Raw genomic sequence first — 15,461 nt, 5'->3', positions numbered from 1 at the left:
GGGTGCTAACCCCTGTGCAGTAGAAAATTCACGAATAACTTTACAGTCCACCCTCTGCATATGCGGTTCTCCATCTGTGAATTCAACCAAACCAGGATCGTGTAGTACTGTCGTACATATTTATTGAAAAAAATCCATGTTTAAGCAGACTCACACAGCTCAAACCCATACTGTCCAAGGGTCAACTGAACTTTAAAAGAGCAAATTTTATAGTATATAAATGATAAATAAAGCTATTTTTAAAAGGGTGTGGTGGGGTGGTGGGATGTCACTTTAAGATTAGGTTACAAAACATGCTGACTTGCGTCTTGCTCAACCTCTTACTCTCCGGCTTGCTGGCTCTGATTGAATACAACTGCCAGGCTGTGGGTTCCTCCTATGAAATGGCCCACACAGCAAGAAACTGAGGGGAGCCTCCAGCCAACAGCCAGCAAAGAACTGAGGCCCTTAGTCAAACAGCCCAAGAGGAAATGAACTCTTGCCAATAACCATCTGAATAAACGTGGGAATAGATCTTCCCCCAGCTGGGCCTTAAGATGACTGGGATGACGAGGGCCCTGGCAGACACCTGAATGCAGCCTCACTGGAAATTCAGACCCAATGGACATAGCTAAGTTGTGTTCAGATTCCTGATCCACAGAAACTATAATAAATGTTTTGTTATAATAAATAATTTCCTATGTGGGAACAAATAACTAGATCATTTTATTTTTCTCTGAAATGTCGAGATTCATCCTATTTGGTACAGCCACACAACAGATTAATTTAGCAATCAATCCTTTGACCCAGAAATAGGCAGCTACCTCGTGCTCGGCGAGGAGTGCTGAGGGGATGGCCATTGGTTTCACACCAGCCCAGAGGAAATATATCCATGGATTCCACACTCACAATAAATTCAGGTATGGGTTTCTTAGAACCTGTTTAGTTTTAAAAAAAAAAAATTTAAGACCATTAAATAGCTTTCTTCACAAGCTACTTCCTAGACAATGTTCTATGGTTACAATAATACAGACACAAGTCTCTTAAGCTAGTTTCCTTTACACAGAAGTCATACTTCTTAATGTGTGACAAACACTAAGAAAAAAAAGACAACTGTCACCCATGCATATTTGTATAAAGACTAAAACGGGGAGTGAATATACAGGGTGACCCTTAGTGAGGGAATAGCAAACAAGCAATTGGAACTACCAGTAGTATCACTCAAATGGTTGACAAAATATGACAGTCAACTCCATGAAATAACTGGAAAATAAAAGGCAAAAGTGACAGTTTTACCCAACAAAAACATTAGTTTTCGTACTCAGGAACAACCTAGAAGGTAGATGGGTAAGCTCAATTCAGAGAGCCATGTAGACAAGTTGCTCAGCAGATGCTGCATAAACATCTACATCCAACACTGTCCTTGATGTCTACGTTAAAGGCCAAGTCTACACACCACGAACAACAGTAGGTACCATGTTTGACTATTTGGCAGCAGAATGAAAAAGAAACCCAAGCCAAATACAGTTAGCTGTAGTCTGAGTACTCACATGGTGCTTTCTGTCCGCAAATCTGTTCCACCATTGAATATTACTTTTAGTATAATGTATCTTTTTGATTTTACATACTTTTGGTACTATTGGTACCAAAATATAATCTCTCAAATAAGCTAGGTATTAACGCTCACACTTGTATATTTTGGTCACATCAAAATATATGCTATTTGACATATACTTTCCCTTTCAAGAAAATAGGGGATCCTATAGTGAAAGCTATGTATTAACATTCATTTCCTAGAACTTGAAAGTCAAAGACAGAAAGATAAAATCTTTAGCTTAGAGTCTTATATGACAAACTGGAAGTCTCAGAACAGGACCCCTATTTAGCTAACCAATTAATTTTATTAACAAGCCACATTACAGGGGTAAGCAGGAAAGCAAAGAACAGTGGTCAGAGGAAGGCTTTGCAGGGGTGTCAGCACTTACCCTCCAGCTGGAGCCACAGGTAGGCGCCTCTCACTGCAGTAATGGTGGCAACACACACTTCTTCAGGGACAAGGGGGTTCACTGCCTCAAGCTTCATGTTCTCCTTAAATTCATGTTCAGAAATCGACTAGAAAATAAGTCAATCAAATCTAAATACATACTCAGTATTAACTCATGTGCTCAACTGAGAGAACTTTTCCAAGTAACATTTAACCCTAGAGTAACTCCTCCCTCCATTCCACACCCCAGGACAGCTGTCTCTTCCCTGTCCTACAGGAGATGGGATTTATCCTCCAGGGAGGAGGAAATATCCGGGCAGGAGGACACAGGAACTGCTGAGGGCATGCGTGCTGCTGAGAACAGGGGTTAGCATACGGAATGCTAAGAGGCCCAGCCCCTACCTCTGCCCTCCATGAAGGGCCTGGAAGAGACTTCTTGTGGTGATATGACAGCACAAGGAGGAACACATAAATGTACAGATTAAGGTCTACCCAACAAATGGCCAGCCAGATCTTGCCCCACAGGGAAGTTCAAAGTTAACAAGTCCCACCCAAGTGCTCAAAGCTTTTTCTTGTAATCCCCTATTTCTTAAATATAAACAAACAAATTCCACCAAGGAACTACCAGACATCTAAAGATATGAAAACTACAGATCAAAACAGACACAACAAGGAACTTAGGGAAAGCAGATTATGTGAGGAGAAAAGTCCTCAAAGGCAGGAGTAATTAACATGCTCTGAAAGGTGAAAAAACTATTGCATCCTTAAAACAAGAACAGTATGTTATTTAAAATATTCAGAGAACAGAAATAGTTTTAAAAAATTAAAAACATGGTATCAAGAATTCAAAATTCAAAATAAGTGTTGTAAGATAAAGTTTAGGAAATCTTCCAGTAAGCAAACCAAAAAACCCTGAGAAACAAAAACAAAAGGGAAAAGAAAGAAAATTAGAAGTCTGATCTAGAGGGCCAACAAAATGAGAAATTCTAGAAAGAGAAAAGAAAAGGAAGAAAACGAAAGAAGAGATTCAAGAGACCCTCCCAGCGTAGCGAGGCACAAGTGTCCAGAGAGAATGTGCTCGCCATGCACCCGCCCGTGGGCCGTGCCACGGCTGGACACTGAAATGTAGTGACAAGAGAGACTCTAGGATCTTCCAGGGAGAGAGAAAAAAGGGCAGCTCATGTACGAAAGATCAAGAGTAAGAATGGCTTTCAACTGCTTGACAGCAATACTGGAAGGTAGAAAACAATGTTTTCTGGAAGGTAGAAAACTGATGTTTTCAAAATTCTAAAATGAAATAACTTCCAGCCTAAAACTCCACAATGAGTGAAACTATCAATCAAGTTGGTACAATGAAGATATTTTCAAACACAAAAAGTCCACAAAAATTTACATTCCTTGCATCCCATTTCAGGAAGCTACTGAGAGACAGGCTCCATCAAAACAAGGGAGTAAACCAAAAAAGAGGCCATGGAATATACAAAATTGGGATCCCCAAATCCTTAGATAGGGAAAAGTAATTCCTTGGGTGACACAGAAGGGAAGTTTCCAGAATTAAAACTACACAGCAAGCCAAGAGAGTATCCCATCTGGAAAGAAGGAATGGAGGTTGTTAAGAGGGCTGTCTCTAAATAAATATATTAGAAATCACAGATTTCCTAAAGTGCAAGTAGTTTTTGAGTCTACTGGCAGCTGTAGGAAGAGCTAGCAATAGAAACAAAGAAAATCAAGCTATGAAAAACAAGGCAATTATTAACTTGAGGACAAACTAAAAAAGAAAACAATCATACAATACTGCAATGCTCACCTGTCAATAATATCTAAATGCACATAATATAAATACTCATATTCAGATTTAACCGAAAATTGTAGTATCATTCTAAAAGGAAGAGGAGATAGGTAAGATGGTGGAGAAAGGTAAGGTAAAATAGCTAGATTGCTCACTTACCATAATACAGAATCAAGAGATAAGTCTAAAGTTAATGACTCAAAAGATAGCATATTATTTTGAAAATGAGGAACTATAATTAAGTATCAGAATAACAGTGTGGAGAATGGGACCTGAACACTTCTGGGAAGGGAAGCCATGAAAAGGGACAGAGCAGAAAACTGTTGTTTTTATTTTCTAAGCTTTTTGCTGCTGTTTGGCTTTGGTAAACCATAAGTAAGTTTAATAATTTTTCTCTCCTTAATATTTCAATTTTTTTCAGATTAATGAGCCATCAAAAATAATCATAAACCAAAATTTAAAATTCACATGATTTCAGCTAATAAGACGAAATAAACTGATAAAAATTTTTAAACTAATTAACTTCCACAGTAAATGAAATTTTCCTGGTATCATTTTATTACAATCAACAAGAGGCTTATTTGGGTTGCATGAGAGAACTGATTTCAGAGTAAAAATTATGAAAGCACAGCAGCCTGGAAGCCCCAAGCAGTGGTCTTGAGAGGACAGGACTCTCACCGGAGGGAAGCACCTCTGGGGAGCAGCTTCAGCACCACACTGTTTGAGGTAGTCGGCCCAATCAAAGTCCTGGCCCGGGTAGCCTGGGTAGGGACGAAAGAGCAATGATTCACACCACACGTGCTCATCTGGCTTTACCACCCTGCCAGGTATCCACCCACAACTTCTAATTTCACTAATTTGAGGACTTGGTCATTTTATAGGAGGGAAAAAACACCCTATAAATCTAAAGCATTGTTAACTTTATAAAATAGAGCAACTCTAGATAAATTTTAAAACTTTAAAACTTCAAATCAAGCATTTATTTGAGCAATATTGTATATAATTAGTTGCTGATAATTTACAAAAAGAATTTAAGACAGTTATGAGTGGATTTGACTGTACTAATAAATCCAATCTTATTATCATTATATTTTGACTTAGGCTCTAAAGGAAAAGAGACAGCAAATAACCTACAGCACTATTTAATCAATGAAGACTTCTTTCATAAAACTATTTCCTTAAGCATATGTTAACTACTACTGATACAATACTCCCAGCACAGTCTTCATGATCTACAGAATCTCAATGCTCTTATAATCTGAATCACGAATTCATTTCAGATAAAAAATAGAGCTTAACTCCCCACTTACGTCTACAAAGTTCTTGATAGAAGCCCCACTAATCTGGTATCTTGACAGCACCATCTGTGTGCCAGGAGCTGAACCGAGTCCAGCTGCCCCACTGTGTCTGAGCTCTTCCCTGCTCCCCAGAGCTCAATATTCCACAGGCGCACTCTCAAGACCATTCTATCCCACAGCCAAGCAGCCTCTGTAATCACTTTGTCTGCCCACCTCAGACTGGCACCATGTTCTCTCTGCTTCCACCTCAATTCCTGATAGTAAATTATCTGCCATTTTCAATTCTATAACCCACTATTTTCCTTCTGTTTTACCAAGATGGTTGAGTTGTCTATAACAATGCTGAAAGCTCCAATATCTTAAATAAAATTGTCTTTTCACATAAAGGCAGCAGGCAGGAAAAGGAACTTGGGATGTCCAGAGCATTCCTGCAAAGCAAGATCTTGCTCCTACAGATGTGTCCCTCACCACCATCAGCATCAGGTAGGCACTCCCACTTTGTTCACTGATGAAGAAGAACCTGGGGGCTCTGTTACTGTTTTCCCCATTTGCTCATTGAAGGAACTGCCATTCTCACTTTTATTTCCCCAGTGACAGGCCCAATGCCTGGCTCGAAGCAAACATTCCACAAATGTTGGATGAATGAAGGCTGAATGGAAGACAAAAGTTCTGAGTCTGTGACTCTTGTTAACAGAAGAATACTTCCAGTTCAGTGTTCCAGCAGTCACCATTTAGAAACTGAAGCTATGCTTTACCAAAAGCCTACCGATAAAATGTACATACGCTGCCAATCAAATAATCTGATTTGCTGACATAAAAATCAGATAAACACCTTATACTTACAGATAGCCTATGTTTAAAAATATTTAAAATTTCAGCTCAGTGAAGTCATAGTTAACAGCCTTGATTAAAGGGTCAAAGAATACATTTTTCGAAGTTGCAAACACAAGGAAAACGAGCTGCTTATTTTCCTACCTACAGGCTGAGTTCTACTCTTGACCATAAACCTTCCTCTGAAGTCCAAAGAGTCTCCCTCCAAAAGGAGGCCCAGAAACCTAAAAATTATCAACAATCTACCTCCTAGCCCTGCCACCTTTCAACAGACACAGATGGAATGGACTAAAAAGAGGCTGCATGGAACCCCAGGTTGTTATGAAGACATTTATCAAGGCAGTAGGACAGAACACACTTTATTTACTAGTTTCTAAGCTAAATTTATAACTTTTAAACTGCAGATATATGGAATCTAGGCCTTCGTTTATGTCCTGGGCCCCTAATACATTAAGGACAGGTTGGGGCGTGAGGAGAGAGGGGGACAAAACATCCAGGTAACGCCATCTGATAACTCTCATTTTGAAGCAAACAAATCAGAACAAACGAATACATACCAGGAGGGGGACTGATGTGTAAACCGTTCTTCAGACCCCACTGCACCGGGAAGATACCAGGACTGTCAGCGTGACACACGAAGGATCGCTGGGCACGATTCTCTGGTCGCAAATCATCCATTTCCACCAGAAAATACTTTTCATCAAAAACCTGTATGTACAATTTAACACATAATATAGATAAATGGTTTTGAGTATACATACACACATACACACGTCATTTCTTCGGCATAGCTGAGCATGTTATAAAAACTCATAGCCACGTTAATAGTAACACTGAGTGTGTTTTAGTAATTCTACTAAGCATTCAATAAATGTTCTCTCTGTGTCAGGCAATGTTTTAATTAAATACTTCTCATGTATTAATTCAGTTTTAATCTTCCTAATAATTTAATGAGGTACCATTATCAATCCTATCTTGCAGATAAGAAAACAAGAGTTTAAAAAGCAGTTAAATAACTTGCCCCATGTTATACAGCCAGGAAGAAACAGAACCTAGATTCAAATCCAAGTAGTTGAGCTCCAAAAGAAATTTAGTTTATGCTGAGTGAGGAGTCAACTATACCAATTTATTAGATTTTCAGACTCTAGCCTAGTTTCAAATGCCAAAGAGGTTTTATGAACTTCTCTGGCTCCTTACCACCCACCCTTCAGACTCCAGAAAGGACTTTCTGGCCCCGCTACAGGTTCAGAATCCCTCCTTCATCTAAGGATAATCTTCTAAGGCATGAAAAATTTAAATCTCAACAGGTCAGAAGATTCAGCCTCCAAGTAACTATCCCTCTTACCACACATTTGGTTCTACTTTCAGTAAATGGGCTTCTGCTCTAGTCCTAAAACAAAATTTTCTCCCTTATGCCTCAGTCCTAAGTAACTGAGTAACTGGGCTTTGACAACTTGCCCAGTTCTTGTGGTCATTTCTAACAAGAGCCTTACTTTGGACAGTGACCCAAAAGATTAAAGTCTGGATCTGGAATCCACAGCTACAACAACCCTACTGGCCAATCCTGGGACACTTATCAAATGCTTCCCACACATCTGCTCACTGAGTGAGCCCTGCTCCTGGGTGCACACTGATGATGCTGCCTGCCTCCACAGTTTCCAGATACCATGGGCTACCTGTCTGTTAAATCTCCTCTAGTTATGTACAGCGAGGCTGCCCCAAAGAATGTGTGCCCCAGGCTTTGGCTGACTGGGGTGACCAATCTCTGAAAAAGGAATGGGCCACAGAGAACTGGACACTGAAAATGTAAAATGTGCACAGAACTAATTCTACCCTCACAGCCTGGGAGAAACAATGGGCTGAATTAGTAGTAGAGCCTCAAGATCAAAACACTACAAATTTCCTACACCAGTCATCCTGACAAGAATTCTTACCAAGAGAGTTGCCTCCATTTTACCTTAACAACTGTAGCAGGAGAGATCCCAAAAGGAGACCAAGGGTCTACAGCTTCCAATTTCATATTTATAGAGAATGAATGAGTGCCAATCACTTGTTTGTCCTAAAATGCAAATACCAAGAGGGAATAAAAATATACTAACTGCACATTACTTTTATACTCATATACAGCTGAATACTACTCAATTAAAACAATGGAACTGTCCAACTTCTAGTAAATAGTCTAATCCTAAAATTTTCTTCCTGGACTGGAAGAAAATATTCAGGAAAAAAACCACAGGAAGTGCTCCTACTCTCCATATTGGACACAAGGACCATCTGGAGGAAAAATAAGTTTATTTTATTACAAGTCAGGGCTATGTAGTTAAGAGTAGAAAAGCCTCAAAATACTTTAAGGGCAATTCGGGAGAAAACCTAGATTACTTTTAGGGAGAGAAAAGAAAAGGATGATCTTCACTCTGGCCTTCAAACCTCTTCCCTCCCTCAGACATTCAGACATGACAGGCTCTCACTGACGCCAGGGGTTGTTTTACACTCTGCACCTCCCCACACTGTTCTACCCTGCTATGAGAAGATGAGCACCCCTCCATCATGTTTTTGTTCTTACCTTAAATAAGTAAGATGGTAATGGCTCTTCCTCCTCCTCTTTCACTTTGGCCAAGACCTTTTGCCACTCAGCTTCATTTTTCAGATGTCTGATGGCTTTAGTCAAAACAAGACAGGATGCTTTAAATGATGCAAGAACTTACGCAATTTAGAACTTTTCTGAAAGCATTCACATAAACAAAAAAGTCACTTTCCACTGGGAAAAGGAAAGAATTCAAGCCCACTTTTATCATCTTTACTCAAAGAACCTGCACTTTAACTTCAGTACTTTGTCTCCTCTGTTCCGAGTCAGGGTAGTAAGTTTGGTGAAAACACCTAGAGTAAGATCACAGGGATTGCTGTAGTCCACAAAACAATGTAACATCCAAATTGGGGCACATAGTGAATGTAAGTTGATTTAAACAATAACTCCTGATTTAATGTTAGTGGAATTTCTTTTAATCAACAATTTGCTTTGAACTGAAGGCCTGTCCTACTCCTCTACCTGAATGTTACACAGAGAATTTTTCTTTAATTTTGGTAAGGGGTCAGTATGAATTGGGGCTGAAGGAAATATCAATATGCGTGGCAAATGACAGTTAAAGCAACAAAACTGAAAGAGAAATAGGCATTTAACTACTCCATATACATTTTTACCAATCTATTATGCAAACTAACAAAGGCTTTTGTAATATATAGAATAATGTATTTTTCAGTCTCATAGATATTAATAAAAACATAATACAACAATTATGTAATACTAAAAGATAAACTGCTCTTCACCTAATGGGGGCTGAAGCTCATATCCCTGTTGATCAGCCCAACCAACATGATGAAGAAACGGATCCAAGTAATACAACCAATGTTCAAAATTATCAGAATTTTCAAGTCCTTCGTAACGCAGCTTCAGCCTTCCCCCAATGTTGTCTACTACAGTAACAATCCAAGTGCTTAAAGAGTCCTGGAAAGCTTGACGTTCCAGCCTGGAACCTGGAGCAATGAGATCTAAAGGATTCCTCCCATTACGGAGCTATAGGTTTAAAAAAAAAAAAAAAAGTGAAATGATTAAATAAGAGAGGAAACATATTTCTAAAACTCAAGTTTTAAATGAACTCAAACTAGCCTTTATATTTTTACTCATCCAAAGCCAGTGACAGTGAATCGCCTAATATTATACAAGTCTTTATTATTTCTGGTGATACAAAAATATTTACCTTAAAGAAAATTTACCAATAATGCAATAAAACTATTCTAACAGATCTCTATGATTATGTGATACAGTTTCACCTAGAAAGAATTTTCAAAATATCATTACTACTTAGTCTCTGTAAAACCAAATATGATCATCATTAAAAAAATCAAACACAACAAAAATCACAATCCTCAACAATCTTACCTCCAAGAAAGAATCATGATAAACACTTTGGCATATGCTCTTTGAGAACACATTTTCTACATACAAGTCAACATCCACCAGTGTCTGTTTCTCTTGTATTTTTTGAAAAATGTATATACTGTTTTTCAACGTGTGTCTGTCACTTAATACTTCATAGCTATCTGTCTATTATAGCAGATATAAATTCTTTTAATCTGTTTTATTGATATTCTATATTATAAATGGGCAGTAATTTATCTACTTATTACTGATGGCATTTCAGTTATTTCTGATTTTTTACTCATTTCACAACGTTCTTATGAACACAGTAAGCATTTTGATTACACTGATGGAAATGATAAGTTTAATTCTCTCTCTAGATACATATTAAAAGCTACAAAAAAGAATAAAAATAAAAGCTGATTCTAATATCATCACTTAAATATTTAATATTCAAACTTACATTTTTTTCCTAGTAAGAACTACTCTATGACACAAAACATGAACAAATGAAGGAACATATTCACAGCTAAAGATTAGGATGGCAGAATCAAGGTCAATGTAGAGCAGAATATTTATTAATTCATTTTGATCATGATTTCATTCATTTATTCAAGTTACTGAGTGTTTAGCCAGGCCCTGATTAAACATAAAGAAGTCAGAGTACAGGCGTACCTCCGAGATATTGTAGTTTAGATTCCAGACTACCACAATAGAGTAAATATCTCGATAAAGTGAGTAATACTAGTTTCTTGGTTTCCCAGTGCATCTAAAAGTTAAGTTTACACTATATTGCAGTCCTTTAAGTGTGCAATATAGCATTATGTCTAAAAAAAACAATGCAAACACCTTAATTTAAATATACAAAACAAAAAACAATTACAATAGTGGCATCAAAGATCACTGATTACAGATCACCATACAAATATAATGATAATGAAAAAGACTGAAATATAGCGCAAATTACCAAAATGTACCACAAAGTGTTGTAACAGAATATAACAGAAACACAAAGTGAGCAAATGCTCTTGGAAAAATAGCACCTACAGACTTGCTTATCGGGTTGCCACAAACCTTCAATTTGTAAAACAATGCAGTATTTGCAAAGCACAATAATGCAAAGTGCAATAGAGGTATGCCTGTATAAAACGTAAAGATCACCTCAAAACAGTGTTCACCAATCGAGTTTTAAAGGGGAATAAACCATAGAATTAAACTGAAGAGCTAAAATGATAAACCATTTAGGAGAAAATAAAGGGGCAAATCTTCATGACTTGGGTTAAGCAAAGCCTTCTTAAATAAGACCCAAAAAGTACAAGCAACAAAAGAAAAAAACAGATAAATTGGATTACATCAAAATAAAAAACTTTTGTTCTGCAAACGATATCATCAAGAAAGTAAAAAGACCATCTACAGAATTAGAGAAAATATGTGAAAATCATATATCTGATCTTGGATATGAACTCCTGCCACCGAGCCCTGAGGAAGGGTAGGGCGCGGCCTCTCTGTTGTAGCTAGTGTATGCCAGGCCCTGGCCCCCCGATGCTGGTTCACAGAGCTTTTTTTTATCCCTTGAATCATGAGCATTCAGTCTTCCCTATGGGTGTGTCCTGTTCTGTAACACACGTGTACATATACGTGTCTGTCAATAAAGCTGACGCCCCATTCTAGACTTTTAACCAGAATTTTATAAGGATCTCTTACAACTCAGTAATAAAAAGACAAGCCCAATCTTAAAATGGGCAAACATTTCTGCAAAAAAGATATACAAATGGAGAAGAAGCACACAGAAAGATGCTCAGCATCATTAGTCATTAGGGAAATACAAATCAAAGTGAGAGACAACTTCACACCCACCAGGATACTATAACCAAAAAGAGAAAAAAAGCATTGGCAAAGATGTAAAGAAATTGGAACCTTCATAAACTGCATTTAACACATGCTACAAAAAATGTAGCTGGTATGACAGAAAGTAACAAAATAACTTAGAAATGTCATAATCAATAATCAATTTCACAAAACAAGAAATCTATATTCACCAACAAGCTCAAAAGCTCTACTAATTTAAAAGAGCTTCTGAAAGCAGGTAGGTGGTGGTCCAGTATCTTCTGAGCAAAAGAAAAGGGGATCTCAAGTCACCTGGTGAGGGAGTTAAATATGCCCATCCTGAAGCTGAGTCAACGTCTTGCTCAGTTCCAAGTGAGAGCTCAAAAAGGTTCACTGCATGAAAGAATCTGGAAAATTAAGTTTTTATGTGTTCGCAACTAATTCAAAAACATTTTGGCACTGAACAAGCCACCAGTTTGCAACCTCTGAGAGTAAGTTTAAACCTCCCAATACCCATGCCTATGTCTGTAGTGATAATGTTTATTTGCCTTGGAGTGGTAAACAATGAGGAATTTTAAGATTCCTCGGACAGGATATATCACTGAAGATTAGAAGGGTTTTCCACACTGATTGCGGAAGCAATAATACTCACGCCCTCTAGCAGCGGAACAGGAGGACTACATGCTCCCATCAGGGTCTGCTGCAGAAACGCATCCCAATCAGACACTTTATCTCTGATGCCTACAAGAAGAAATAAATGAGCTATTACTCATATTGTCAGTCACAAAACACAGAGAAACTAAATGAAACAGAATACAGAGAAACTAAACAAGTGAAAATGGTTTAGACATGCATTTGTCATTTTAATATTTAAATAAGAGTCCAACATATTGCTTCTTTGAAAGCTTAAAAAAAAAAAAAAAGAAATCCTCCTCCAGTTAGGGCTATTTCCTGGTTAGTTTAATAAGAATTGTATCCAAAACAAAGAGACTAATTCCAACTCCCTGTGAGTATAATTTTATCCAAAAGGTACCTACTTATTTTTCATTACAATTTCCAGCATTCAGAAAAGTAGAGAAAACAGTATAATAAATCCTCACGTACACTAGCATCAACAACTGTCACTTCATAATCAATCCTTCCATCTAGATCAGGAGTTGTTAGTAAACTACAATCTGCTGTCTATGTTTGTAAACAAAGTTTTATTGGAACACAGGCATGGTCATTTGTTTACATACTGCTTTCACATTACAAAGGTAGAGTTGAGCAGCTGTGACAGAGACCACAGGGCCTGGGAAGCCTAAAATACTTTAATGCCTGGTCTTTTACAGCTGTTTTTACCAACCTTGATCTATATTCTCACATATTTCACCCCCACTCAACCATGGATTATTTAGAAACCAATTCCTGATACTGTGTTAATTTCATCTAATATAATCTCAGTATGTATTTCTAAAAGAAAATAACTTTTAACATAACCAAATTAACATCAACCTTAAAAAATTAACAATAATTCCTTAATATCAAATATCTAGTCCATGTTCAACTTTTCTCAATTTCTCAAAAATGATTTTTTCAATTTGTTTGGTCAAATCATGATTCAAATGAGATCTCTTTATTGCAAATGGTTAAAATAGCAACTAAATCTCTTTTAATATGTACATTCTTTCTCCTCCTCACGCTCCCTCTTTTTATCACAATATTTAAGAGGCTTAGCCTTCTGTCCTATATAGAACTTTTCAGTCTGGTTTTACTGCTCACTCCTTGTGGTAACCAGCTGCTCTACTGTCCTCTACATTTTTTATAACTCAGAATTTAGATCGAGAGGCTTGATCGAGTTCAGACTCAACTCTTTGGTGGGAGGGGGAAACCACAAGATTACTTCATAAGTAGAGTTGTATCTTTTCATTAAGAGGCACTTCAGTCCTGTTATCTCTTCTTCTGTGATGTTAGCAGCTTTTAATGGTCACTACATAGATACAATGATTAATTGCAGGCTAAAAACTGATAGTCTATCCCCCTTCTTCATTTACTAACCGAAATAGTTTCACAAAGAAAATTTTCTCTTCTTTAACTATTTGATCACAAAAAGAAGACAGGATATTTGCTTGATTCTCTTTATTCTTTTTCTGTATTTACCAGCCTTCAAAATTATCAGTCAGTTCCCTAGCATCCTCCAAAGGTGATCAATGAGGGTTTTGCTTAGAAGTTTCACGATGAAGTTATAGATTAAATCACATATATGTTCCAGGCCACTGCAGCTATTGTCCTATTGATGCTCAAATTGTCTTATCTTTGAGAGGGAGGGTATACCTCAGTGGTAGAGTATGTGCTTAGCATGTACAAGGTTCTGGATTCAATCCTCAGTACCTCCATTAAAAAAATTATTATTATAATAATAAATAAATAAACCTAATTACCACTCCCTCTTTAAAAACTTCAAAAAATACTGCATTCTATTAAAAAAAAAGTGTCTTATCTTTAAGGAGATTCTTCAGATTGGCTCCAGAGTCCTTTACATAACCATAGCAAACAGTCATTGCTCTCTTTTTCACTTCTGGTATAAAAAGATATACCATCTTGTACATGTCCTGACCCAGTCCAGGAATCCGCTCCTAGACTCCTCCTAGGAGTCCTAGTTGGTTTCAGTGAAAATGGTATTTAGAGATCATAATTGGGGTGCTGAGGGTGCTTAATGCTATTTAGTGTTTTTAAGCCATTTCAGTGTCTAGAAACAATAAAATTTTAAAATTTTTATTTTATTTATTATTTTTTGTGGGGGGAGGCAGTTAGGTTTACTTACTTATTTTTAGAGGAGGTACTGGGGATTGAACCTGGGACTTTGTGTATGCTAAGCACAGGCTCTAGCACTTGAGCTACACCATCCCTCCCTAAATTATATCTTAAGATACTTTCAATACAAATTCAGGAAGAGAATGTTTTCACTTAACTTCATCTAAGTTTTGTTTCCTTTCTCTCATGCTGAAAATCCTAGTTCTCAATTATATACTGTATTATTAATATGCTCTATCCCATAATATACAAAAAATAATTCCAAAATAACATCAACTCTACTATCAACAATATGATTACTAAAAACAGCTTGAGTTGTTGTTTTGGCATTTTTTTGGTTCCTTCCGGCATATTTCTACTAGGGATATATTTTTAAATAACTGCATTTGAAAGTCACTGAAATAGTTCTTCTCTGTGTAGTTACTTTACAAGCTCCATACACAGTTAGGCTTATCTGTTTTTTGTGTTTTAGAAAGTGCTTTTTTAAATTTAAATTTTATTTTATAAGTTATATAAAATATGGGGTTCAAAATTAAAATCTACAAAATAAGGTACATGCAGAAAATCTGCCTTTTATCCTTGTCCCCTTCATTCTGTTCCCTTCTTTCCCCACAGGTTAACTTTTTTAAATGGTTTATTCCTTTATTTTTAAAAAATGAAGTTCACAAACACACACACACATTCATACGTTCTCCTCCTCCCTCATTCTATGCACATTTTATTCATACTGTTAAGATGTGTGGAGAACATTCCTTGGCTGTCTGTAGATGGATTGTCTTCTTTTTTTTAAATCAGCAATGGCAACTTTTATCATTATAAAGTACCCTTCTTTGTCTCTTATAATGGTTTCTGATGTGAATTCTACCTTTGTCAGATATCAAGACTGAGGCTCCTACTTTCTCTTCTATTTGCATTTGTCTGTGTATCTTAGTCCTTCCTTTTATGTTTACTCTTTCAGAATCTCTCCATTTAGGTATGTCTACTGTACAAAGCAGAGAAGTGAGTTTTACTCTGTGAGACAACCTGGACTGTTTCTATACTTTT

At 37.0% G+C, this 15,461-nt stretch overlaps 1 protein-coding gene across 11 annotated transcripts in view; it reads right to left on the bottom strand.

The window, feature by feature from the left end:
* Positions 1 to 15,461, bottom strand: part of SFMBT1 (Scm like with four mbt domains 1) — a 98,608-nt gene that overhangs the window by 12,441 nt on the left and 70,706 nt on the right. For all 11 annotated transcript variants that reach the window (XM_074344675.1, XM_074344674.1, XM_074344672.1 and 8 more), the window contains 8 exons: positions 12,277 to 12,365; positions 9,206 to 9,452; positions 8,445 to 8,539; positions 7,839 to 7,940; positions 6,439 to 6,589; positions 4,431 to 4,513; positions 1,965 to 2,091; positions 804 to 917 (listed from right to left, as the gene is read on the bottom strand). In XM_074344675.1, coding sequence (XP_074200776.1) covers positions 804 to 917; positions 1,965 to 2,091; positions 4,431 to 4,513; positions 6,439 to 6,589; positions 7,839 to 7,940; positions 8,445 to 8,539; positions 9,206 to 9,452; positions 12,277 to 12,365 — 1,008 coding nt within the window. The remainder of the gene's footprint in view (positions 1 to 803; positions 918 to 1,964; positions 2,092 to 4,430; positions 4,514 to 6,438; positions 6,590 to 7,838; positions 7,941 to 8,444; positions 8,540 to 9,205; positions 9,453 to 12,276; positions 12,366 to 15,461) is intronic.

The sequence above is a fragment of the Camelus bactrianus genome, chromosome 17 (genome assembly GCF_048773025.1).
Source record: "Camelus bactrianus isolate YW-2024 breed Bactrian camel chromosome 17, ASM4877302v1, whole genome shotgun sequence".
Lineage (NCBI taxonomy): Eukaryota > Metazoa > Chordata > Mammalia > Artiodactyla > Camelidae > Camelus > Camelus bactrianus.
Note: the sequence above shows the minus strand (reverse complement) of the source record. Positions and strands in the feature narration are given on the sequence as shown.